This window comes from Lethenteron reissneri, chromosome 26 (genome assembly GCF_015708825.2).
Source record: "Lethenteron reissneri isolate LAM-NWPU_2019-01 chromosome 26, ASM1570882v1, whole genome shotgun sequence".
Classification (NCBI taxonomy): domain Eukaryota; kingdom Metazoa; phylum Chordata; class Hyperoartia; order Petromyzontiformes; family Petromyzontidae; genus Lethenteron; species Lethenteron reissneri.
Window position 1 is genome coordinate 3,161,530 of NC_083804.1, and position 23,351 is coordinate 3,184,880.

At 59.2% G+C, this 23,351-nt stretch overlaps 2 protein-coding genes across 3 annotated transcripts in view; one reads left to right on the top strand and one right to left on the bottom strand.

The window, feature by feature from the left end:
* TMTC1 (transmembrane O-mannosyltransferase targeting cadherins 1) overlaps positions 1-3,841 on the top strand; it is a 30,196-nt gene extending 26,355 nt beyond the window's left edge. Inside the window, exons 16-19 of one of the 2 annotated variants that reach the window (XM_061559788.1) lie at positions 83-220; positions 377-499; positions 1,036-1,113; positions 1,754-3,838. In XM_061559788.1, the coding sequence (XP_061415772.1) occupies positions 83-220; positions 377-499; positions 1,036-1,113; positions 1,754-1,969 (555 nt within the window). In that variant the 3' untranslated portion in view covers positions 1,970-3,838. Of the gene's footprint in view, positions 1-82; positions 221-376; positions 500-1,035; positions 1,114-1,753 lie in introns of both variants that reach the window. The other variant, XM_061559789.1, reaches the window with a different exon arrangement.
* Positions 3,842-5,034: 1,193 nt separating this feature from the next.
* The window catches only part of LOC133347492 (DENN domain-containing protein 2B-like), a 45,535-nt gene continuing 27,218 nt past the window's right edge, over positions 5,035-23,351 (bottom strand). The window contains exons 3-20 of the mRNA XM_061559787.1: positions 21,051-23,210; positions 19,143-19,279; positions 18,391-18,524; positions 17,497-17,694; positions 16,414-16,504; positions 15,959-16,003; positions 15,405-15,610; positions 14,717-14,856; positions 14,024-14,093; positions 13,484-13,555; positions 12,884-13,024; positions 11,980-12,128; positions 8,698-8,875; positions 7,653-7,694; positions 7,037-7,184; positions 6,650-6,928; positions 6,004-6,090; positions 5,035-5,448 (exon numbers count right to left, since the gene is read on the bottom strand). Of these exons, the coding sequence (XP_061415771.1) occupies positions 5,417-5,448; positions 6,004-6,090; positions 6,650-6,928; positions 7,037-7,184; positions 7,653-7,694; positions 8,698-8,875; positions 11,980-12,128; positions 12,884-13,024; positions 13,484-13,555; positions 14,024-14,093; positions 14,717-14,856; positions 15,405-15,610; positions 15,959-16,003; positions 16,414-16,504; positions 17,497-17,694; positions 18,391-18,524; positions 19,143-19,279; positions 21,051-23,210 (4,309 nt within the window). The 3' untranslated portion in view covers positions 5,035-5,416. The remainder of the gene's footprint in view (positions 5,449-6,003; positions 6,091-6,649; positions 6,929-7,036; positions 7,185-7,652; positions 7,695-8,697; positions 8,876-11,979; positions 12,129-12,883; positions 13,025-13,483; positions 13,556-14,023; positions 14,094-14,716; positions 14,857-15,404; positions 15,611-15,958; positions 16,004-16,413; positions 16,505-17,496; positions 17,695-18,390; positions 18,525-19,142; positions 19,280-21,050; positions 23,211-23,351) is intronic.

Sequence of the window (23,351 nt, forward strand, 5' to 3'; positions counted from 1 at the left end):
TCATTCATAGGTGCTCGCTAACAGCACTTGCCCCAATAGTCTGTTAAGGCTATACGGTGGATCTTTGTACTTGTGTGCACAGGCACAGGTGCTGGTGCGTTTGGGGGAGGTGCGGGATGCCGAGCGGGCCGTGACGCGCGCGCTGGCGCTGGACCCCGCGTGCATCGAGTGCCACCGCCTGCGGGCGGCGCTGCACGCGCAGGCGGGAAGCACGCAGCAGGTCAGCTCCGGGGGCCGCCACCTCCAATTTGAGACAAAAGCTACGGCCGGGCGCCGGTGCCTCGCCCGGTGGCTTTCGCCAAAGCGGCACTCGCCCCGAGCGGTCCGCTAAAGAGCTACGCGGGGGATCTTTGTGTTTTGCGCGCGAGCGGTGCAGGCGCTGGAGGCAGTGCGCGCCGCCATCCGCTTGAGGCCCCCGGACTCGCGCCTCCTCGCCGACCTCCACTTTGCCGAGGGAAACCACCTGCGGGAGCTGGGCCGCACGCACGACGCCCTCAAGGTGCCGCCGGGCGAGCGCACTCGTCGCGTGCGACCTCACTGCCGCCGGTGCCCCCGGTGATGCCCGCGGAGGCGCCTGCAGCAGCCGGTGCAGTGGCACCGGGGCCCACTAGCCGGAGGGATCCAGGTGCCGGGCTTTGGAAATAGTGGGGGGGGGGGGAGGGTGATGGAATTTGACAGTCACCTCCCCCCGCCCCCAATTTCCTTCTTGGCACCTGGGCCCACGTCAACCGCGCTATGCGAAACGTAGCGATGAACTTACACCGAGGTGAACTCCCAGCCACGCGTGTGTTTGTTTGTTACTTTGCCAAGGTTCAAAATAGCACGTTCATTTGTCCAGATGAACCTCGATGCGAACGTCAGTTTTTCAAACGAACGAACCAGCCGTCGTCGTGAACGCGCGTGGGAGACGGATAATTCTGAATCCCGTCCGCCCTCGTCTTCTAAAACGCTCGTCGCGCGCGTTCGCCGTGCACGCCGCGCAACCGGTCCGAGACGCTTTGCCAACGCGAACGTCGCGGGCGCCGTCTTCCGCAGAGCTACCACGAGGCCGTGCAACTGGAGCCCTCGTTGGCGCCCGCGTGGATGAACATGGGAGCCGTGCTGCACGTGCAGGTGAGACGACGCCGCGTCCCATGGAGACCGCGTGGCAAGCGTTCGCTCTGATCGCCAGCGGAGCCCCTCTTATCCGTGACGCTGTTATCCTGGTGGCTACGCACCAAGGGGTTGGTGGATCGCGCGAAATATGTTTAAACTCCCGTGGGAGTCACAAATACCGTAACCCGACTTTACAGAAGACGGCGCAGAAAATGTGGACTCTCATCTGTTCCATCTGTGCGGGGATAGTGTTACCCCCCCCCCTCGTACGTGTGGGATTTCTTCGGGTGCTCCGGGTCTGTCCCACATGTAAACACTCATTAAATAATCATATATAGAGAACCTGCAGAGCTTGGGCAATTGCCGGTGGCGGCTCACCAAGTGGCTGCCTCTCCACTTGTTTTGTGATTCTTTGTGCCTCCCGGCTATTACCCGAGTTCGGAACCAATCGTGGGCTTCCCCTAGGTCGACTCAGCCTCAAATGAGTACCTGGTGCGGTGTGGTAAACATCGCTACTGGGGAGACAAAGGTGGCCGGGCGTGGTGCTGGCCACCCACCCCCTCGCGCGCTTTGCTGGCCTTCAAAGGTGCTCCCGAACGGCACTTGCCCCAACAGTCTGTCGCAGGCTATATGGGGGATCTTTGTCTTTGTTTGCCAGGGGGACTACAGGGGCGCCCGCGAACTCTACGAGAGAGCTCGGCAGTTGGAGCCCGGCAGCCTCGCGCTGCTGGAAAACCTGGCGAAGCTGGAGCGAGCGGAGCACGGAGCGAGCGGAGCATGGAGCGAGCGAAGCACGGAGCGAGCGGAGCACGGAGTGCCCCCCCTCGCAGGCCCCGAGCGGAGCTCCCCAACGGCTGTCCCACCGCTCCACTGACCACATCCTCACCCGCGGGGCCAAGCCCCCGCGTCAAGCACAACGTGCGGGGGACACACCTCTGAAGCGTTTCCGCACAGTGGCGCCTGTGTGGCTGATCATTATGGGATCCAGTGCGAGGCGGTAACTGGGTTCCCCTGCGTATTTTCTCTCCTCCACGGCTCCAACTGCTTGTCAGAGTCAGCAGCAATTACCAGCGAGTTAGTAAACATGACATGGTTAACCAGTGGGGAGCCATTGCTAGACCATATCTGGGTATTAATCATCCTCCCACTGTATCCATACCGGATGGAAATCTCATGTTTTTCAAAACGGACCTTAAATTGTACGATGTCGTATTATCGCCAACCCCGATAAGTATGTTGGGAACAGGTGTAGCTTGGGGGAGGGGGGTCAGGGCACTGGCTGGGCCGTGGGGCCCCGGTGCAGTTGCACTGCCTGCGCACTCGCTGGCCACGCCACTGTCCACAGAAAGACTTACAAAGCGAGCGAGCGAGAAGTGCTGGGTGTAAAACCGCGTGAATTTTGTCCAATTGTATAACTTATATAAGCGTGGCTTTACTGTGCACGGCCGTGGAGTTTGTCCGGTGTTTTGCCGTTTACATAATTAAGTGTTATATTTAAGCGGTGAGTGTTGGGACTGAGTGTAGCCGCGGCGAGCAGGTGGGGGACGACTCACCGCCTCCTCGCCACCTCCTCCTGCTGCTGCGGGAGCAGCGCGCGATTCTGGCCGGGGCTGTGGGCAGCGCTTGAACGAACGCCGCTGAGCTTCGTCTGCCTTGAGAGAGCAAGTTCGCCTCCTCCTCTTCCCGCAGTTCCACGCTGCTTACTGTTGTTGTTGTTGTTGTGCTTGTTTACCTAGGAGAGCCTAACAGAGTCTCAAGACACTTTTTTTTCCAAGAGGTTCCCTGTCAACTTTTCGCAGGGAGGGGGGTTCGGGGGGGGAGAGAAGATTATCCCGCGTGTGCAGGAATCCCCGTCGAGTAGTTTGCGAGGTTATTTTTCGGCATCGCGAAATTGCCGTTTGAACTCTTTGCTGTCCAAGGGCTATGCTCTTAGCGCACGTCCCGGACGCGAGAGATGAGCCAGCGGTCCACAGCGCGCGTGCGCTCCACTGCCGTTTCGTTACACACGGGCTCCGAGCCCACGGGGCTGGCATTAGTCAGTGTTTACGAGTGTTTACCTCCGTCTATGCACGATTCAGTTTTCGTCACATCACAGTTGGACACCCGTGGTCGTGCGCACGTTTCTAATTCCGTGCGGTCGTCTGTGACGGAGCATTGCTCATCGAGCTATGCACGGAACATTTATATTTTAAATGCTAATGGCAAGCCCAGGTAAGAGACCCAGCATCTCAGTCTCTCCATGAATCTGGAGCTGGACTTGTTTGAGTCTGTCATCACTGGCTTACGCACACATCGTCGCAAGGACACGTGGGTCCTCCGTGTGAAATGTTCTTTTAAAAAGTTAAAGACAGAGACCAGTCTGTTTGACATATTATGCAGAATGACGACACACGCGCATGATACCAAGTGCAACGTATCGACAATGTTTTATTTTAAAAATTGCAAAAAACAGAGTTATATATAAAATATATGTACAGTCGACACGTGCGGTGTGCAGTGTTTCAGCTTGCGTGCAAAGCAGCGTGGAGTGCCCCCTGCCGAGTGCGTGCAGCGCGACACGCAGACACCAGCGCCGCTCCCCGCACCGACCAGCCTCCTGTGGCAGCCTCCTCCCTCGCCTCCAGTGCCATACTCTCTCCCCTCACCTCCCTACCCTCCTGTGCCAGCCTCCTCTCACCTCCGTACCCTCCTGTGTCATCATACCCTCCTCTCACCTCCTATCTCTCTCCAAGCTCCATATCCTCTCTCCTCTCACTGCCCCCCCCCCCCCCCACCATGTCCAAACAGCATCACTGCCTTCCCACGATCCTCTTCGTTCAAAAGCTCCCTCCCTCCCTCTCGCCGTCTCCCCACCGTCCCTCGTGTCTCTTTCCCCAGGAGCCCATCGTCGCTGTCCGCCGACCGCCGTGGCTCTTCAGCACTGCCCCGTCCCTCGCCCTTCACCTCCTCACCCTACCACGTGCGCATCACCGCCCCCCCCGCCCCGTGCAGCCACCGTCGCTGCCCCCCTCCCCGTTGCGCTCACGGCTACGGACGAGGCTCCGTCACCTGGCGGCTCGCCGTGCGTGCTCCGGCGCTCGCTTGCTGCCCGTGCGCGTCCCCCGCCCGATTCACGGGAACGATGCCACTCCGTGGGCTCGGAGCCTTTGCTTGCTACGGTGCTCCTTTTTGGGGGGTTCAGTCGCTCACAGCTGCAATCCCCCCAAACCCCCCTCCCCCCCGGCTCTGCCCCGTTATCCGCGGACGCGCTCGCTCGCTCGCTCGCGACGACGTTAGTAAGGCTTCGTAAATAACTGGTAAACAAGAAGACTGCCAGACACCGCGGACGAATAGCGATGGACACAACGCGTCACAAATTCAAATAAATACACGGACTGGGACGAAGACGTCAGTACCGGCAGCAGGACTCCTCTACGCGGGTTTATTTGAAGACTTGAACTGAATTGCGCTCGGATTAGATTTCACAGAAATTCGCTAAATGTGGATAAATGCACTCAAGTACCTGACGCACATAAATACAAGGAAATGGACTGCAGTTGTCCAATATTGATGGAAACTAAAAGAATTGGACAGCAATAAACTGAACAAGAATGGATTCAACAGGCTACAAATGAATTTATAGGAACGCGATAAAAACTGGGTTGCGGATACTGTATTACGTGACGCACATTACGTCTGAGATTTTAAACTCGCAATGGATGTTGTACCTTCAAAATCGGGGGAAGTAGGTCGCCTCTCAAGTCTCAACGCCCGACATTCCCGCGAACGCTGCCCTACCATCGATCTCCGTCTCAAGCTCTCCCTTCAGGTGGACCTCGTCCATTTCCCTCCCATCCCACTCACTCTGCGTTCCGCACGCTGCAGACCCCTCCCTTTGCCTTCACCCCATTCCATTGCACTCCATGGTAACCCCCCTAGCCCCCCTCCCCCCCCCCAACATCGGTTGCCAGTGTGAACTGCAAACACTGAGCAGCCAGTCCGTTGCGACGCGACGCTCGTTAGCAGGCCTCCCCGTTTTAATTTCCGCGGACGCGCAGAGCCCGTCCCCTACCTGGGGGGTCACCGCCCCCCATCGCCGTCCCGCCAGGTTCAAGCCGAGGCTGTCGATCCCTGCGTGGGTCCCCGTCCGTGACCCTTGACCTCCCGACTCCACCTCGGGTTCAAGGACGCCCCCGGTCCCAACCAGGCCCCCGCCACCGGGACTTCTTTTAGGGGCCGAGACTGGGCCACGGGTGACCGTCGGCCCCCACCCCACACCCCACCCCTCGGCGTTTCAGGCTTGGGCCTCCAGAGTTCGTACCTCGGTGCTGCACCCGAGGCGTCACTTCTTGGAGAGGAACTTCATTCTGTTGCCTGTTAGTGAGTGAGAGAGGTGGGAGGTGGAATTGCAGGCAGAGGTAAGGGAGGAGGGCTGTTGGTTGGATACCTGCCTTGATCGCTATGAATTAGCCGCGTTACCCATTGCCAATGGCACGCAGAAGTTGGCGCAGAGCCGAACTTTTGTGGATCTCGTTCTTCTTGGCCGGGAACCCCCCCTCCCAACCCCCTCACGTACATTGGCATTTTACACAACAATACACACGCTAGCTTTGAACGCTTTATTGCAGTATTGTCCTTCGTGCCAAGTTTTGAGTCTGCAGCTGGTGGATTCCGATTTTGGAGCGAGCCTGCCTGCTAGCCGCAATGACACGGTTAAGGCCTCACCCCAGCCACAAACGGGGGGAGGCGAACGGACGCCCGCGGCGATCACCGGCAAGTCGTGGCGGATACAACGAAGCGCGGTGGCCCAGTGAGAAGCAGTCGGGGTCTGGCCCACAAACTGCTCCCCGCCCACGCCGCGTGGCCTCAAGAGTGCTCCTAGGCTGGCTGCGGGTGCCGTCACGACCGCTGTTGTGCCGACAAACTCACCGAGCCCTTTGAGGAAGCGATTGACCCCTCCCCGCTCCGCTTCAGGCGTCTCCGCCAGGTACTGAGCTGCGCGCACCTCAAAGAGGCCTACACACAAACACACAAAGGTAAAGATCCCCCGAATCAAGTTCAAGTTCATTTATTAGGTATAGCCCTGTGAGCCATTCGGCTCCTGAATCGGGTGCAACCGCAACAAACAAAAAACAAAAACATGAAAACATCTTAAAGTGAATATGTGACTAAGTGCAAACAGAAAATCCAAGAAAAGACAGCAAAATATTGCAGAAAACGCACCGTACACCAACGCTGTGTGCAAAAATCCCAGTGGGATGCAAGTCAAACAACAACAACCACAAGACAACTTAAATTAAGGCCATCAGTCTAACTCCATACTACAACAAACAAACATGGCCAAACCAAAAAACTTTTCGAAAATCACCAAGTGCTGTTAGCGAGTAGCACCTATGAAGGCCGGCACGGCACACGAGGGGCTATCTACGGGGTGTGTGAGTGGGAGAGAAGCCAGCAATGCGGGAGAGCACGGCGGTGCGACGGACCCGTTGCTCGCGCACGCAATGAGACCGCTCGTCCCGTCCATCTGCCGGTGCGTCCGTCCGTGCGTGCGTGCGGTGCGTCGACCTCTCACCTCTGGGGCAGGCACGCCGCGCCTCGCGCTCGTGCACGAAGCCGGCGAACATCTGCGTCTCCATGAAGAGCTCGAGGAAGCGCCGCGTGCTCTTGGAGGCCACCGCCTTGCGGAAGGTCTCGCGCTGCAGGCGCCGCTCCGCCCTTTCGCGCCTCCCGCCGGGCTCAGCGCGCCGCTCGCGCCCCTCCAGCGCGTCCAGGTGCAGCGAGTAGTGGCCCACGGTCTCGACGAAGAAGCGCACAAACGCCTCGGAGACGAAGCGATCCAGCGGGCCGCGGTCTGCGCGCCGGTACACCACGTTTAGCGGATGCGCATTTGTACGTACACTACAGAAGCTGAGTGAAATAGGGGGGCTCTCAGGGGTGGGGGGGGGGGGTGTCCGCTCACCCTGGTTCCCGTCTCCCGCGTCCTCCTGACCCTCGGCCTCCTCTCCGCTCGAGTCCGGGCCGCGTGCGCACAGCTCGTGGCGCTGCTCCAGCGCGTGCTCCAGCGCCCCCTGCAGCTTCCGCGGCAGAATGCTGTCCTCGTCGTCCAGCTGCGGGGAGAACGCTCCGTATGTGCTGTGTGTACGTTGAACTTCTTTCGCGCCGTACGTAGCCAACCGTGCTAATCGGAGGTGTGGGGGAAGGACAACGGGCTAACACACAACAAGGGTCTGTCGAGATGATTTAAACGTGCATTGCTCTCAATGGCTTCCTAATATCGGAAGGAAGAACGTTCCAGACAGCCGCCGAAGCGCATCCGAAAGCGGGCGATGCAGTGGCCGTCTTTGTTGGATGGCTAATTTATCGACACCACACACACACACGGGGAGGGGGGGGGTGTGCAGTCTACACCAGCTGAAAACAACTGAACGTGTGGGCCATTTTTGTCGTTTAGATCACCAACTCAAAGGGTTAAGTCGCGTTCTGTTGGGTACAAGCCCCGGAGTGTATACACGGCCACTGCTCTTGCAGCAGCAGCGTCGTCGCAGACGCAGCCTCACTACCCGCACGTGACCCACCTGGCGCAGGAAGCGATCGCCGCACAGATCCACCAACAGCACCTGGGGAGGCAGGGAGACATCGGTGTACGTGATCAATAATTACAGGGAACAGACGTTGGTCAATTCACTGCTGGAAAAAGCCCCCCCCCGCCATCTACCTCATTTCTTTAGAACTGATTTTTGTGTTTAGTTTGTTGCCTACCTCCCCCACACCTACAATTAGCACGGTTGGCTACGTACGGCACAATAGAAGTTCAACATAGATCATACGTTGAACCCTGCTGGTCGGTGCGAGTTGATGAAGCAGGGAGACCCAAGGTGCCGATTCAGGTATAATTCGCCACTGATGCTATCCGTGGCCGGGAATTCAACTCGGGACCACTTTGTTCAGAGCCACGCCAGTGCGTATGTACAGATGGTATGTTTTTTTTTTTAATGAGCATATAGTACTGTATGTCCTTACTTGAAATAACAATCTACATAAGTGAACACCCCGCATGTATGTATTTACGTACGTACGTAGCAAACCGTATTTATCGGAGCATCAGTGCATGCTGGGTAAAGGAACTCATAATTCGCAGCTAATTAGTGTAATGAGCAGCTGGCTGTGATGCACCTGGAAGAGGCAGCCTGGTCGCATGACCTGTCGTGATGTTTAAATCAATAAAAATAGTGGACTCTTGATCATATGGGGGCGCCACGGTGGCGAGATGTTAACTACCTCGCCTGGTATATGGGAGGTCGTGGGTTTTAATCCCGACCCTTACGCCTGCTGCTGTATATTTGGAGTTTGCATGTCTCTGTCCTCGTGGTCGCGTGGATGTTTCTCTGGGTCCTCCGGTTTTTCCCTCCACATTAAGAATCAACATGTGTTTAGGGTATTTGGCTGCTGTATATTTCCAAATAAGCCACTTGGTTGAGTTATCGTTTGTGGCCAGGTCGCTTCTGAACAAAGAGCTGCATAGCTCAGTGGGGCCTTACCTGGTAAAATAAAAAAAATGATTTCAAACATTTTTTAAAATAATAATGTATGACACGTCCAGGATTGCACGTGGCCCCTTACCTCTTCGATGGGCAGCTCTCGGAGGCGGGGCAGGGCGGAGCTAAGCACGCCGATGAGGAAGGGCGTGGGGGCGCACGCGATGTCCAGCATGCACGCGGGCAGCACGGGCACCAGGGTGTGCTGCCACGCGAACGGGTAGAGCAGCGCCGCGATGGCGTGGCCGCACTGCGACAGCGTGCTGCTCGCACACGACAGAGACAACGGGGCCCACGTCGCTGGGGTCAAACGTTTCCGTGAGCGAGCACCTGTGGAGGTCGGCAATGGCCCACCAGGGGACGGTGGCGTGGCCTGAAAAAAAAACTCGCCCGGCAATGGGGGGGACACTCACTCTGTGATGGAGCATTAGTAATGTGTAATTATTGTTGTGCTTCAACACGTAGTCGGCTTTCGTGAGCAATGTTATCAATAATAGAGGGTTTTTTGTTTTGTTAGATTGGGTAAGATATAAGTGTGTTGTTAAACCCGCAAGCACCCGACACAGCCAATTAGTACAGTTTGTCACGTAAAAAAAACATGCCAATTCATTAATAGTTGAGCATACCGGTGTGTTGGAGAGTAAACCCACAACATTTACAATTCGATTACGACGTTTCACCGGCAATTACAACCGGCCTCAGCAGGCAACAACCAGAGTTGTGTAGAAATCCTCCTGTTTCGGTCTTAACCCCCCCCCCACTATTATAGATGATTGTGCTTGTTTATCCACGAAGGGATCACTGAGTCTCAAGACTCTTTTTCAGGTGGGTCCTGCGAGGAAGGGGGGGCAGGGAAGATGTTGCCACTGTATGTGATCCAAAGTGAGTAATTTTCAGGTATTTTTTTCAGCATTGGGATGTTTCGGCCGCTATCAGTTGCACTGTGGGTTCTTTCAGCGACGGGGAAAAAACCCAGAAAAAACCCCATGCAGTTTGTTGTCCTTCCCCCGCACGTCCGATTAGCACGGTTGTCTACGTACGGTGCGAAAGAAGTTCAACATACAAGCACACGACATACAAGCACACGACATACAAGCACACGACATACAAGCACACAACATACAAGCTCTGCACAGAAAGACGCCCCAAGTCGGGAGTTGAACCCAGGCCGCTCTCGCCGCGAGACAGCACGCGTTTCCGTCGCGCCACCCGCACTGCCGGCAATACAAAACAAACAACAACAACAATAACAACTGAGTGACGAGAGTCGGCCGGTCGTTGGCGGCAGCGGGCTCAGAGGCCGCGTCTCGTGGATTCTGCCGCACGTGGGACGCGGTGTCGGGGGCAGGTCCGCGACCTCCGGAGCAAACCTCGCTCCCTGTCGCGTTGGGCGCCCTCCACAACGAGTTAATTGAATAAAGCGAGTACAGTACATTTATTTTCACAACGTACATTGGCGCAAGAGATGTTGATCGCGTGCGTGCGCGCGCGCGCAAGTCTGGAAAAGGTATGCGCGTGCCGACTCGCTATGGAAACAGCTTGCAGCCCCCCCACTGCTGCCCCCCCCCCCTTCTTAAAATATTACAACGCGTGGGAAAGTATGAGATAATGTGCACACAGCCCAAACTCTCTCTCCCCTTGCCCACCCCCAGTACTCCCAGATGAAAAGCCACCACAACATTCAATGGGAATGACAACCCGGCCTCGGTCCACCGTTTGCTTCGCAGAATCAGAATCGGAATATTTTTTTTGCACCGCAGGAATCCGATGAGCTTTTAACGGACGCCTTTTTGGTGTGGCGTGATGATATGCCCGCGTAAGCGTCTTCTCTCATTCCTCAGCGGCGCGATCCACGGGTTTGTTCCCCACTGGGGCCGGCTGGGAAATCTAAGTCGCGCGTGTGGGGCCGAGCCCCTCGTGCAGCAGCCTGCAGCCCACGTGTGCTCTAGAATGCACGTGCCTTGACTCTTCCGAGTGTGAAAGAGTCGGCCAAATGCCCTCTGAATGGGCTCTCTAAAGCTCCGTCTTGGGGCCCTTCCGCCAGCGGTGGAGTGAGCGAGCAATTGCAGGGGCGGCGCCTCCGCCTCCGTACGTGTGGAGTCCTCTGGTGGCTAAGATTTCCTCTTGCCCAAAATACTGAGAAAAAGCAATTGGCTAAACCTCCCAGGACTCTTCCCGAAAGAGTCTTAAAAAAGAACATTTTTATTACAGCTTTTTAAATGCATTACAGTGCTTTGTTATCGTTATGGCAGCGCCCGTTATGGGCGATGGTTAACAAAGATCGCCCGCTATCTGGGCAGACGTGTGGTGCTGGCGACGGCGGCGGTGGCAGGGGAGGATTGCAGGGGCAGCGGAGCCGGCCGGGGTGGGGGGGGGGGCGAGCGGAATCTAAGCAGGGGAGTCCGACCGCTTCCCCCGCCCCAAGCATCGCGCGCGGTATCTCAAGGGACGAGCAGAATGCAACGCTAACGACTTCCTGCGATTACACTGTAGCTGTGGACGGGGGGAAATCCGCCTCCAGTTCACATCTTGCACTCCATTCGGGCCGAAACCAGCCGGTTGCTACCTGACAATCTCTCTCGCTCGCTCCCTCGCTCGCTCTCTCTCTCTCGCTCGCTCTCTCTCCAATCCCCCATCACAAAGATGGGAAATGTATCGCCGCTGAGAAACGTGGCACCAAAGCGTAAGCAGACCGCAGGGCGAGGCTGGGAAAACCTTTCCCTCCCGAGGCCCACAGACGACTCTTAAATACCCAACACATTCACCCGCAGACCTCAAGTCACTCCTGTCGCTGCAAGGGTCTCTTGTAGTGACAGAAGTGTAACACGGCATTGCCAGGTGGAAAATATTCCCTTCCAGCACCCGATTAGTACGGCTAGGATGCTTGTAGCGGTAGATAAATACTAAAGAGTATGAATCCTTGCAGTCACGAAAGCTTCAAATCTAGAAATATTCTTGAGATGTTTAGAAGTGGCAGGCCTCACATGGCCGCAGGCCTCACATGGCCGCATGGTGCCGAGACGTCAACTACCTCACCTGGTATACAGGAGGCCATGGGTTCGATCCCAACCATGAAGCCTGTACACTTGGAGTTTGCATGTTCGCCCTGTGGTCGCGTGGATTTTTCTCCAGGTCCTCCGGTTTTTCCCTCCACATTTAGAAATACGTATTTAAAGTATTTGGCTGCTATAAATGTCCACACGATGATAAGCCACTTCGTTGAGCGATCATTTGTGGCCAGGTCGCTTCTAAAAAGAGCTGCATACAGCTCAGTGGGCCTTACCTGGTAAGAATAAAAATTCAGTTTCGCGTTTAGTTTAACTCCGGTGATGCCCGTGCACCACTGGGGAGCACAGGTGATGCTCACCTGAGCCGGTCGGCCGTCAGGATGATGCGTCGCTCCAGCAGCAGCGAGGCGAACACCTGCACGATGTGCCGCGTGCCCAGGCACGCCAGCAGGCACGAGAAGTCGACGTGCTCGAGCCGCGAGTCCAGCGGCCGCCGTAGCTCGATCACCTGCGGTCGGGCGGCAGTGGCGCTCACGGTCACGGCCGCGGCGAGGGGCTCCGGCGCCGGTCGGTGATGGGGAGTCCGTCACCGGCAGCGGAGGCGTAACGCCGGGTTGGTGGGGGGAGGGCACGGTACGTTGTGGGCACACGAAGTGCTTGCCACAAATGAACCACGATGACCTCGCTGATCTCGTCAAGGAGCGTAAACCATCACGTGGACTCCGGTCATCCTGGCAGCAGCGGCTTTTGGATGGCCGTCGAACAAAGGTGGTCACCGCATCGCGCGCTTTCACGTGCGCTTCTGCGGCCGTCTGGGACGCTCTTAAATCATTATCTAGATTGAAACCGCATTTGTTTAGAACTGCTTTTTGTGTTTAGTTTGTTGTCCTTCCCCGCACCTTCGATTAGCACGGGTTGGCTACGTACTGTGCGAAAGAAGTTCAACATACGTACTGTACATTCCGCGGTGCTCGTGCACACAGTGAGGTTGCCTGGTGCAGTGTAGGAGCGGGATCTGGAGTTTGCATGCTCTCCCCGTGGTCACATAGATTTTTCTCCGGGTCCTCCGGTGTTTCCCCTCCACATGTAGAATTAACGTGCGTGTAGAGTATTAATTGTCTGCTATAAATGTCCACGTGATGATAAGCCACTTCGTCAAGCTATCATTTGTGGCCAGGTGGCTTCTGAACAAAGCGCTACATAGCTCCGTGGGGCTTAAACCTGGTAAAATAAAAAACAAATTAGCGTAATACTATATCGTACCTCGTTGCCCGAGCCAGGCAGGAAATTCTTGAAGCGCACGGTGCGTCCGGGCGCGGGGAAGGGCGCGTCGGCGAGCACGCGCATGAAGGGGTAGACGAGCGCTGGGGACATGCAGCGCCGCTTCTCCACCTCGTCCAGGATCTGGCGGAGGGATGGGGGGGGGGTAGGGGGTTAGGGCGCGAGGGAGGGGGTCGACGTTGTGCGCGGGTGCGGCGACAGCGGGCGGGGGGGTCGCCGTCGTCAGGGGCGGGGACCGGCCGTGACGCTTCGCGTGGCTCCGGGCCGGCTCGCGTGGGGACGGTGACTTGAACGTCGTTCCGACTGCCCTGCGACGAGCGGTCGGCTCCGAGAAATCCCCATGAAATAACAAATCTCTTGTCCCATTCCATCCCTTACAATGTGCGGCTCCTCCAAATCGGACCGCGTCTTTAGATGCCATGGAATTTAGACATTTCACAGATCTAAATAGTACGTTAACTGATATAGGTATCGCATGGAGAAACCCCGTGATACATCATGCGGATGCCTTGCTGTGGTGCGTGTTGCCCACGCTGTCTTCATGAAGCGATGGCCGTGAGTGGGGTTTTTGCGCGGAGTCACCTTTGAGAAGAGGGTGAAGCAGCCCAGACGGCTGATGATGCAGTACACCTCGGGCAGGCCCTTCCCCTCGGGCTGCAGGCACACGGTGGCGCAGGGTGTCACGCGAGGGGTCACGGTGTCACAGGGCGGCACCCGGTGGCGCGGGATGACACACGGTCACACGCGGTGGCACACAGTCATACATGGTGGCACAAAGTGGCACACAGTCACACACGGTGGCACAAAGTGGCTTGGTGTGCCACCATGTGAGAGAGCACTGGGTGGTACGTTGAGGAACAGCCCAGGGTGGCGTGTCACGAGGTGGCAGTGTCGAATGTGAAGAGGCAATAAGGAGGCATGAGGTGGCACGGTGTGTAATGGCATCGGGTGGTGTGGTACAACACATCGTGAAATGCCATACGATGCCACGCTGCGAGGCGAGCATGGCGGCGGGGCGTGAGGCGGCGTGGCGAGATGGCGGCGTGGTGTGGGAAGAGGCATGGGGGTATGGGAAGGTTGCGAAAATGCGCGCGGCTGCCGTGGTGCGGAGAGAACGCTGACCGTCAGCCTCCGGCAGTACCCGAAGCGGCGGATGCCGTCCTCGTACGTGAGCACGAACGAGAAGGTCTCACTGCGGCGACACGACACGAGAAACACGCGCGGGCGTTACCGCCACAACAACAACGACAACAACCGCCGTTCGCCAACAACAGCCACGGCGCCTGCGCCACGCTAGGCGAACTTTGTGAGGCCACGGGAAGTGACGGGGGCCCGCCGGCAGGAGGTCAAGAAACGGATCCGGGTGCCGTGGGTTGACCGACCGAAATGGCGAGCAGACGCACGCAGCTGTGCCAACTCTCTGCGTTCTTTCTGCCCGGCAGTCGCTCTCCAGCCACGACGGAGGGCAGGAGAGCGACGCTCGCAAACAAAAAGCAACGCCACAACAAAGATTCCCCCATATAGCCTGTAACAGACTGTAGGGGCAAGTGCTGTTAGCGAGCGCCTATGAAGGCCTACATGGCACACGAGGGGATATTTACACACCGCACCAGGTACTCATTTGAGGCTGAGTCGACCTAGGGGATGCCCAGGACCGGTTCAGATAATCGAACTCGGGTGGCCGGGTTTGTAACGCTACGCCGCCGCTCCCCACACGCACACACGCTCGCGTGACACGCACGCACGCACGCACGCTCGCTCCGCGCGTGTCACGCACGCGCGGAGCGAGCGCAACACGCCGCTTCCCCTGCTTGCCTGGGACACGGCCCTCTGGGTCCCTCCGGGGCTCCGGGTCCCACCACGGGGCCCAGCTCGCGCACGTCGGGGAAGCAGAAGTGGGGGATGACCTTGAGCCTCTCCTCGGCCTCACGCGCCTCCTGGCTCGGCCGCTCGAGCTAAGGGGCCACGCACGCACACAAAGACACAAAGACAGAGACCCCCGGTGTAGCCTTCAACAGACTGTCAGGGCAAGTGCGCTGTTAGCGAGCAGCACCCGTGAAGGTCGCAACGGTGCACGAGGGCGTGGGGGTGGGTGGCCAGCGCCACGCCCCGGCCGCCTTGTTCTCCCTAACGCTGACGTTCACGCACCCAACCAGGTACTTATTTCAAGCTGAGTGCAGTGCGCTAACCACTGTGCCACCGCTCCCCACGTACGCAACACCCACACACAAACAGCCGCCGTTCGCGGCTAAGTGGCGGTGACATCACCACGGCGATTATGCCAGGCTAGGTGCCCTTTGAGGCCCCACACACAAAGACAAGGGCCCACGGCGGTGTAGCCTCACAGATTGTCGGAGACAAAGCAAGGACATACTGCGTGTACGTTGAACTTCTTTCGCACCGTACCTAGCCAACCGTGCTAATCGGAGGTGCGGAACGCAGCTCAAGCGTCTGGTGGGGCTCGCACGCACGCAACCTCCCACGCAACCTCCCACGCGCTCACCTTGGGGAACTGGTAGGTGAGCTGCGGCGTGAAGGTGCCGGGCGGCCCCGGCCCCACGGCCCCCGCGGGCCGCTCGCGGAGCGACACCACCACGAAGTGCTCGAAGAGGCGGCGGTTGTGCGGATCGAGCTGCTCCAGCTCCAGCGTGCGCCCGCTCCTGGCGCGACGCAGCGCCGCCGCCACGTGCACCAGGCGCAGCCGGTGCTCTAGGAACGACGCACGGGGGTGGGGGGGAGGGGTGGCGGTGAGACGGAGATGCAGACGTACGCGGAGAGAAGGACGGGGTGAGCGCGGAGCGACGCGGGAACGGGCGAGTGGGTAAGAGAGGAAGAGGAGGCATCGGGTGAGCGAGTGGGATTGAGAGAGAGAGAGAGCGGAGGAGAGAAACGAGGGAGAGGTAGGGAAGCACGTGGACGTGGTCCACGAAGGGCAGGGAGCGCGTGAGCGGGGAGGGCGAAGGGAAAGGCGGCTGGAGCCACGTACCTCACAGCGATTGAGAGCAGCAGGAAGAGAAGAGCTCAAGACAGGAGGTGGTGAGGAAGTTGTTGTCTCACCTGTCAGCTGCTCGTCAGAGTCACTCTCACTGTCGCTGTTCTCATCTGCCCGCGCACACACACACACAAGTGAACGCAACGTAATTATCCACCGTCACGCACGCGCACACGGCAAAGCAAAAAAGGTTTATGCAATAGAGAATGTGAAACATTAGCACAGCGTTAAGGGAAAATGTATATCACGAAGATCGTCTTGTCGCGACAGACCGATACCGCTTCAGCAATCGTGCCGCGCGAAATTCCACCGCGGCAACCCGACCGCTCAACCGCACCGTTCCATCGGACGTCGCCCGTAAACGCGGCTGGTCTCCAGTCCGGCGTTCTCCGTGAGTCAGCGGCGGACCACGAGTTCACGAGCAGTGCGAGGAGCGGCTTACCTCACCGTCGCTCGAGCGAGGACAAACGCACCGGCGGTGTGACCCGAGGCAAAGGCCACGGGACCCGAGCGCCCTGACCTTTGAGTGACTCTGGGCTCGACACCGACGTCTTTTTCCAGCGCTTCCAGCCGCACCGCGCAGTGAAGATGCTGTTAATCTTCTGCACGGACTGTGAAGTGACACGCGTGTCAGCACACGGACACGCACACACACACGTGAACAAAGGCAACTATCCCCCGTAGAGACTAACAGACTGCTGGGGCAGGTGCTGTTGACGAGCACCTATGAAGGCTGGCACGGCAGATGAGGTGGCCAACACCACGCCCGGTCGGACCCGCCTTTGTCTCCCCCAGTGCTGATGCTTTCATACACAACGCACCGGGTACTCATTTGAGGCTGAGTCGACCTAGGTGAGGCCCTGAAGCGGTTCAGATAATCGTCACCAGTGTTGGCCCTGAGCGGGTTCATAGTGTAGTGCTAACTTCTGTGTGCATGCACACACCCCCCACACTTGTGGACAGAAGAGACGTGTCACGGGACCTCTGCAAAATTCTTGAAGTGGCCTGTCCCACGCACCCTGCTATGAGATCGTTTGTGACGCGAGAGTCAAACCGATACTTTGCCTCATTATCAAGAGCCGGAATTCACACAAATCAGATGCAAAAGCAAGTTGAATGAAATGCGTTTTGTTGCGAATCCATTGGTGCCCAGGCTGGTGGTCGCTGCGACGTGAATGAGGTTAAGATTGAAAACTCTTTTCTTTAGAACTGCTTTTTGTTGTAGTTTGTTGTCCTTCCTGCACACCTCCGATTAGAACGGTTCGCAACGTACGGTGCGAAAGAAGTTCAACATACGTGCATTCTAAATGTTAAAGCATGACACCTTCACTCACCTCCTAACGTAGTGAAACACACAGGGTGGCCCGAAAGCCAAGACACGGGGTGTTATTATATTTATATTAACAAATGACAAAGGCTTACTACAGCAGCATCATCAACATCAGCACACGTGCGTGGCACACCGGGTATCACAGCAGCAGTCGTCGACGGCTTGCGAGGCCGCCGCTGTCACATCGCCGCCTCCGACAGGCACGGCCGGCTACGCACGGCGCGAAAGCGTTCTGACGATCACGGCCGCCCGCGGTGTGTGCGTGTGCGTCACCTTGGGGGCCCTGGCGGGCACGGCGCCGGCGCCCCACTCCTCGTCGAGGCCGCCGCCGGCGAAGAGGAGCGACGAGGGGGAGCCCCGGGCGGCCGCCCCCGCGCGTCCCGGCCGGGGGGCGCGCAGCGAGGAGGTGCGGCCACCCCCGCGAGTGCCCGGCCCGACCCCTCGGCGGCCGCCTCCACCCCAGGGCGGCAGCTGCGGGGGCGGCGGGGACATTTATCCACAGGGCGCCAAACGTCAGTCGGGATGTCGTCGCCGTTGTCAACAGGAACGTACCGTGGAAATCCTCTCGGTCTCGCCGATGTGGGCGCACTATTGGCGGGGATGCCATGATTATTAGCGTCATCGTCGTAGCGTCGATGTTCTAGCGCTTCTGAGTCCCTCCTCATGTGCAGAAATCAACAGGTAATCAGATGAATTCTGCACTTCCAGGAGGCTGCTCTGAGCTGGGCTCTTGTTTGCGCTGACCACGGTCGTGGCTCTGGTGGCGATGGCGTCGTCAATTTCGTAGCTCTTTTAACGACTCAATTGAGCATTGTGGAACCGACAGCTCGATCGCATTAAAGCGTTATCGCAGCGTCGCGATTATTAGAGCACTTGCGGCAGGCTTATGTCGAGTGCGTGGCAGTTGATGAAACTCACAAGCGATTCACACCGGAAGTCGAGCAGAGCACGAAAAACAAAACCCATCGGACGAACATTAAAGTCGCGCAAGTCGCAAAGTCGACGCAGTAATGGTCGTATTGCCAAACTTGACGTCGTATTGCATTGTGAAGCGTGGCGACGGCGCGGTTGTGACGTCGTGGCGGCGCGGTGGCACGGGGGAGGGGGTTGGTGGGGAGGGGTGGTGGGGGGGGGTGGTGGGGGGGGTGGTGGGGGGGAGGTTCGCACCCTGGGTTCGGAGAGGGTGGCGCTGCGGGACTTCCCGGGGGCGCTGCGCAGGCAGAGCGAGGAGGAGTCCTCCAGGCTCGACGCCCACTCCCCGTCGGCGATGTCCTCGTACGGATTCTCGCGCGAGCACGGTTCTGGACAGGTGCGTCGGTGAGGGTTAGAGCCCACGGTAACCGCACAGAGGCGGGGGGAGGGGTGATAAGTCCAGTTGTTAGCGCAAATGCTCTGCGAATCGCAGACAGCGCAGCGGTTTCTATATCCTTGCCGAGCACCCGATATCCCCTTAAGAAGGTTCCCGCATTCTGGGGCGATTGGCCGAATTCTCCCGTAAGCGGGAGGAAACTAAAGTATGCAAGAGAGATAGCCCACGCAAATGAGGAGAGAGAGCCCATAGCAAAAATTAGGAGGTAAGAAAAACTTTTATTCTTTGTGAGGATGAACGAATGGAGGAAACTCCTTGTCTGCTGCAGCTATTTCGCTCAATATCGATCACCCGCCACTACAACAGCTTGCGCAATCGATGCCCAGCTGATCGACATTTAGAACAGACGAATCGCGAATGCTTGGCTCTCTAAATCAGCCTGGTATGTATGTATGTTGAACTTCTTTCGCACCGTGCATAGCCAACCGTGCTAATCGGAGGTACGGGGGAAAGGACAAAAAACTAAAAACTAAAGCAGTTCTCAAGAAATGAGTTTTCAATTGAGATTTAAAAGTGCGCGGCCCTGTGCCCCCTCGCCGGCCTGCCGCACCTATGATGTCCTCGTAGATGTTTTCATGGGAGAGGGCGAGACCGAACTCGGGGCTGTGCGGCTGGAACGGAGGCAAGGGCAGCTCCTGCAGTGGCACACGGGGTCGCGATGGCACCGTACTCGGCTCCGGGGAGGACCTGCACACACACAAAGACCAAGATTCCCCCAACCGTGATGCCTTAACGGACTGTCGGAGCAACTGATGTTAGCTAGAAGAACCTGTGAAGGCCGAGCATGGAACGCGAGGGGGGTGGTGGGTGGCCAGCGCCGTGCCTTTGTCTCCTCAGTGCTGATGCACCAGGCACTTATTTAAGGCTGAGTGGATCTAGCGTAGGGCACGAGCGGGGAATCGAAATCGATTCGCCGGGTTCGTAGCACAGCGCTCTAACCGCTGCAGTACTCTACCCGCACACTCACACACAGACGTTCACATGCACGCACAGACAGAGGGACGCAGGGAAAGAAGGCCAACACGTAGTGAGCCACGCGCCTCCGTGCAGCAAGCGCCAGCAAGGGGTGGGTGGCAGTGTTACGTGCGCATCCTCAAGACACGGCGCAACATGCTGGCAGCGAGCGCTTGCTGAATGGGCTCAATGGGATTTAACAGGAACTTGCCGACAGCTGTTTCCACATCATTCGTCCTCGGTACATCATTTCACGGGTGCAGCGCTTTGTTGGGCACTGCGCTCTGAGTCCCTTGACCCGACTTTGATTCCCGGCGACAGCTAACGACAAGTGGCGAATGATATCTGAAATGCTCCTGGCCCACCTCCAGACTGCCTTCACCGACACGCTGACCAGAGTGGTCAAACAACTCCCATGGCCGACACAGGATGAGGAGGCTTTTCATCCACCAGCGGACTACCGAAGGCTCTAGATCAATACGTGCAACTCTGGTGCCGTGGGCGTTTGCCTCTGCGTGTGTGTACGTGTAGCCAGTGGCGCGACGGGTACAGGATTGCACTGAAATCCCTGGGGTCGATCACACTCCACGGACAACATCAAAGGGTTGTGACATCTGAACCTGTCCTTGACCTCCGATGCATTGACTCAACCGAGTACCACGGCGCAGCGTGCAAACATTGACGCTGCAAAAATCAAAGGCAGCCGGTCGTAATGTTGCCCAGCCACCACACTCTCTACGATTAGCACATCCGATTAGTACGGTTGGCTACGGACGGTGCGAAAGAAGTTAAAAATGCATACGTACAGTACGTACTCTTTAACGCATTCGAGATCAAGGTGTCGGCAAAACCGTCGACGCCCCCGCACCCCGTTAACGCTTCCTACCCTTCCGCAACCTCCGCAATATGCACCGACGGTCTGCCACCATCTGCTCTCAGGCCTTCACCCAAGAAGCACGTGGCTCGGTAACCAGGCCTCCTTCCGCCCAGCGCAACATGCGTCGCCTCATCATGTCTACAACGCTTACCTGCCATGCTCACTTCTGCACAGGCTTATGCTGTCGTGCCAAGGCATTCCTAGCAACCATCTGACGCACCTATGCTCAAACGCCAACAACTTCTCTTTGCACTACTTAGTGAGAGTGCAGCTCCTTATCCGCACATGCATCAAATACCCTTTAATGTAAACCGTGAGCGATCTCTTCCAAAGTGGTTTCAAAAACGCCGCTTGCTAGAGCAATGCGCCTCTTGACCTCCTTCTCGCAGCCCTCTGCATCGTACGGTCTCGTGTGTGTGTGTGCGTGCACGTCATTGTGCGCGTGCCGTGCATCTGCCAGTCATCCCGGTCAGTCAACCCACAGCGCCTGGGTCGGTCCCGTAACCTTTCCGTCAGCAGCGTGCATTCGACACGTCACGTGGCCTCAAAGTGCACCCGGCCTGGCACGAGCGCCGCCGTGACGTCACCGTGCGTGCGTGCCCACCGACGCTCTCTCTCCTCCCTTACAATCGCGAGCAGTCCTGGGCAGGGCGCGGAAGCGGCGGCGGCGGCTGCGTAGAGCACGGGGGGGGGCTGCTGGGCAGCGGCGGCGCCGGAGAAGATGGCGGCGGCAGCAGCGAGGAGGGCGGCGCGGGCGACGGAGCCGGGGGGCGCTGCGCGTCTCCCCCGCCGCCGCCGCCCTCGAACGGACCGGCCCGGTACTCGAACGTCCGCCGCGGCTTCGGCGGCGCGTCCGCGGGTGGGGGCGAGAGCGTGCGCGCGGGCGACGGCGTCGGGCTGGGGCTGTCGCAGAGCGCCGGGTCGGCGTACACGTTCTCCGAGTCCCAGGGCGCGTCGCCGCGCGCGCTGTACACGCTGCCGACGGTGCTGTAGTCCGTCTCGCTCGGCTCGGAGCCGCGGCTGTCGCGGCGCTGGCGGGCGGCCATCGCCGGGGACCCCCGGCGCTCGCGGGAGGTGCCCGGCCCGCGGGGCCCGAGCCCGGCACGCGAGCGCCGCGCCTCCCTCGCGCCGTAAAAGATGCCGGGCAGCTCGGGCACGCCGTGGTTGGGGCAGTCCTGCGCGGCGCGCTCCAGGGTCCGCACGCGGGACAGAACGGAGGCGACGCCCCCTCGCTTGCCCCCGCTCCGCGGCGCCGCTTCACCCGCGGGCGACGCCTCCTTCCTAGTGCCGTCGAGCTCACCCGGAGGCACGCATCCGACCGTCGCCCCGATCGCTCGGGGACTTTCGCTCCCTGCGCCGCGCCCCTCTGCCACGCGGCGCCCCGCGTCCACGTCGCTCGCCCCTCGGCCCGGCCGCATCGTGGGGCTCCCCATCCCCTCGCTGTTCGCGGTCGCCCCCGTCGCGCCGCACCTGCTCGACGCGCGGTCGCCGGCACGCGCGTTCGCGCTCGAATCCGCTATCCTGTCCGACGCCGTACGAGTGACACCCCCCGCTGCTCTGCCGACGGCTTCGCCGCTACAGCCCCCGTGCTCTCTCCGCTCCGACGATTTCCCATTGACGCTTTCCTGCAGTCCGCCGCGGCGTTCGGTCTGCGCGCCGGGCAGGACACGAGCTGCCGCTGCCGGCTTGGGCTGCGGGTGGGCGGGCGTGCAGTACCAGCCCTCCGTGGGCCCCGCTTTGGGTTGGCCAGCGCACGCCGTGCTCGCTCTCACCGCGGCGACTTTCTCGCCTCCGGGCACGAGGCCAACCCCGCCGCTGACATTATTATTTAAGGAGGCGTCCGTGTTCGTGGTTTTGATAAAGAGACACTTGTTGTTGGTTAGCGCCTCCGCGAGAGGCTTGCACGAATCAGACCCTCCGCACGTCCGCGTCCGCACGCCGTCAGCATTCCCGGTAAAGTCCCGCCGAGCGCCCGGGCTCTGAGCTGATCCCGCACGCTCACGTGCGGCCGCTGCTCCAGTCATGGAGCGACCGCATTCGTCCAGCAGCGTCACCTCTCCTCCTCCTCCGGTTGTGGCGCTGAGGCTTTTGTCTGGAAGTGGTGTCCGCTGGATCACCCCGGCGGCTGTGCCGGCCTCACGGCCCGGCGATCGTGGCCCAGCAAGAGGCTCGCGCACCTCGCCTGGTTTCACACCCTCCTCCTCCTTCTTCATCCTCGTTTGTTGCCTCTCTGGCCCTGTCGGTGCTGCTGGCTCCTTTGGAGTGACCAATCCTCGGCCCACGGCGCCCCCTCCGTTCCCCGAGTCGGCATCCCCCTGCCGCCCCTCCCATCGCTCGATCCGTTGGCGGATGACCTCGGCGCGGCCTCGTGCATTCGCCGCTCTCGCTCCCGCCTCCGGCGCCGCCACCGCCGCGGCCGTCGTCGCCGTGCCGTCCCTCGACGGACGCGAGTTGAGCGCGCCACCGTTGACGAGGCCATTCTGACGAGGGGGCGGCCGCCGCCGGAAGCCGCATTCAGCCCCGCGTTCCGCGCTCAGGTCGAAGTCTCCGTCGGGGTTCGTCGGGGTCGTGGGCTCGCAGCTGAGGTCACGCGCCCGAGTCCTGCGCAGCGCGTAACCTCCGGGCGGCCCGCCGGCCCGGCACCCGTCCCCTCTCCGGCCGCCGCGGACCCCGCACACGTCCACCTCGCTGCTGGCCAGCTTGAGCGTGTGCGGCCTGCATTGGGCACGGAGCGCCGAACTCTGGGGCCCGGCAGACGGCAGGCTCAACAGGGACTGCGAGAGAGGCCTGCGGGAAACGGGACGAGAGGGGCGGAGGTCGGGGGTTCGCGAGGTCAGGGCGCTAGGGCAGGAACGCAAGTGTCAAAAGAGAGGTTCCGTTTCCGATGCACTTTTTGCACAACAGGGGTCGTCAAACTCTGAATCTGCG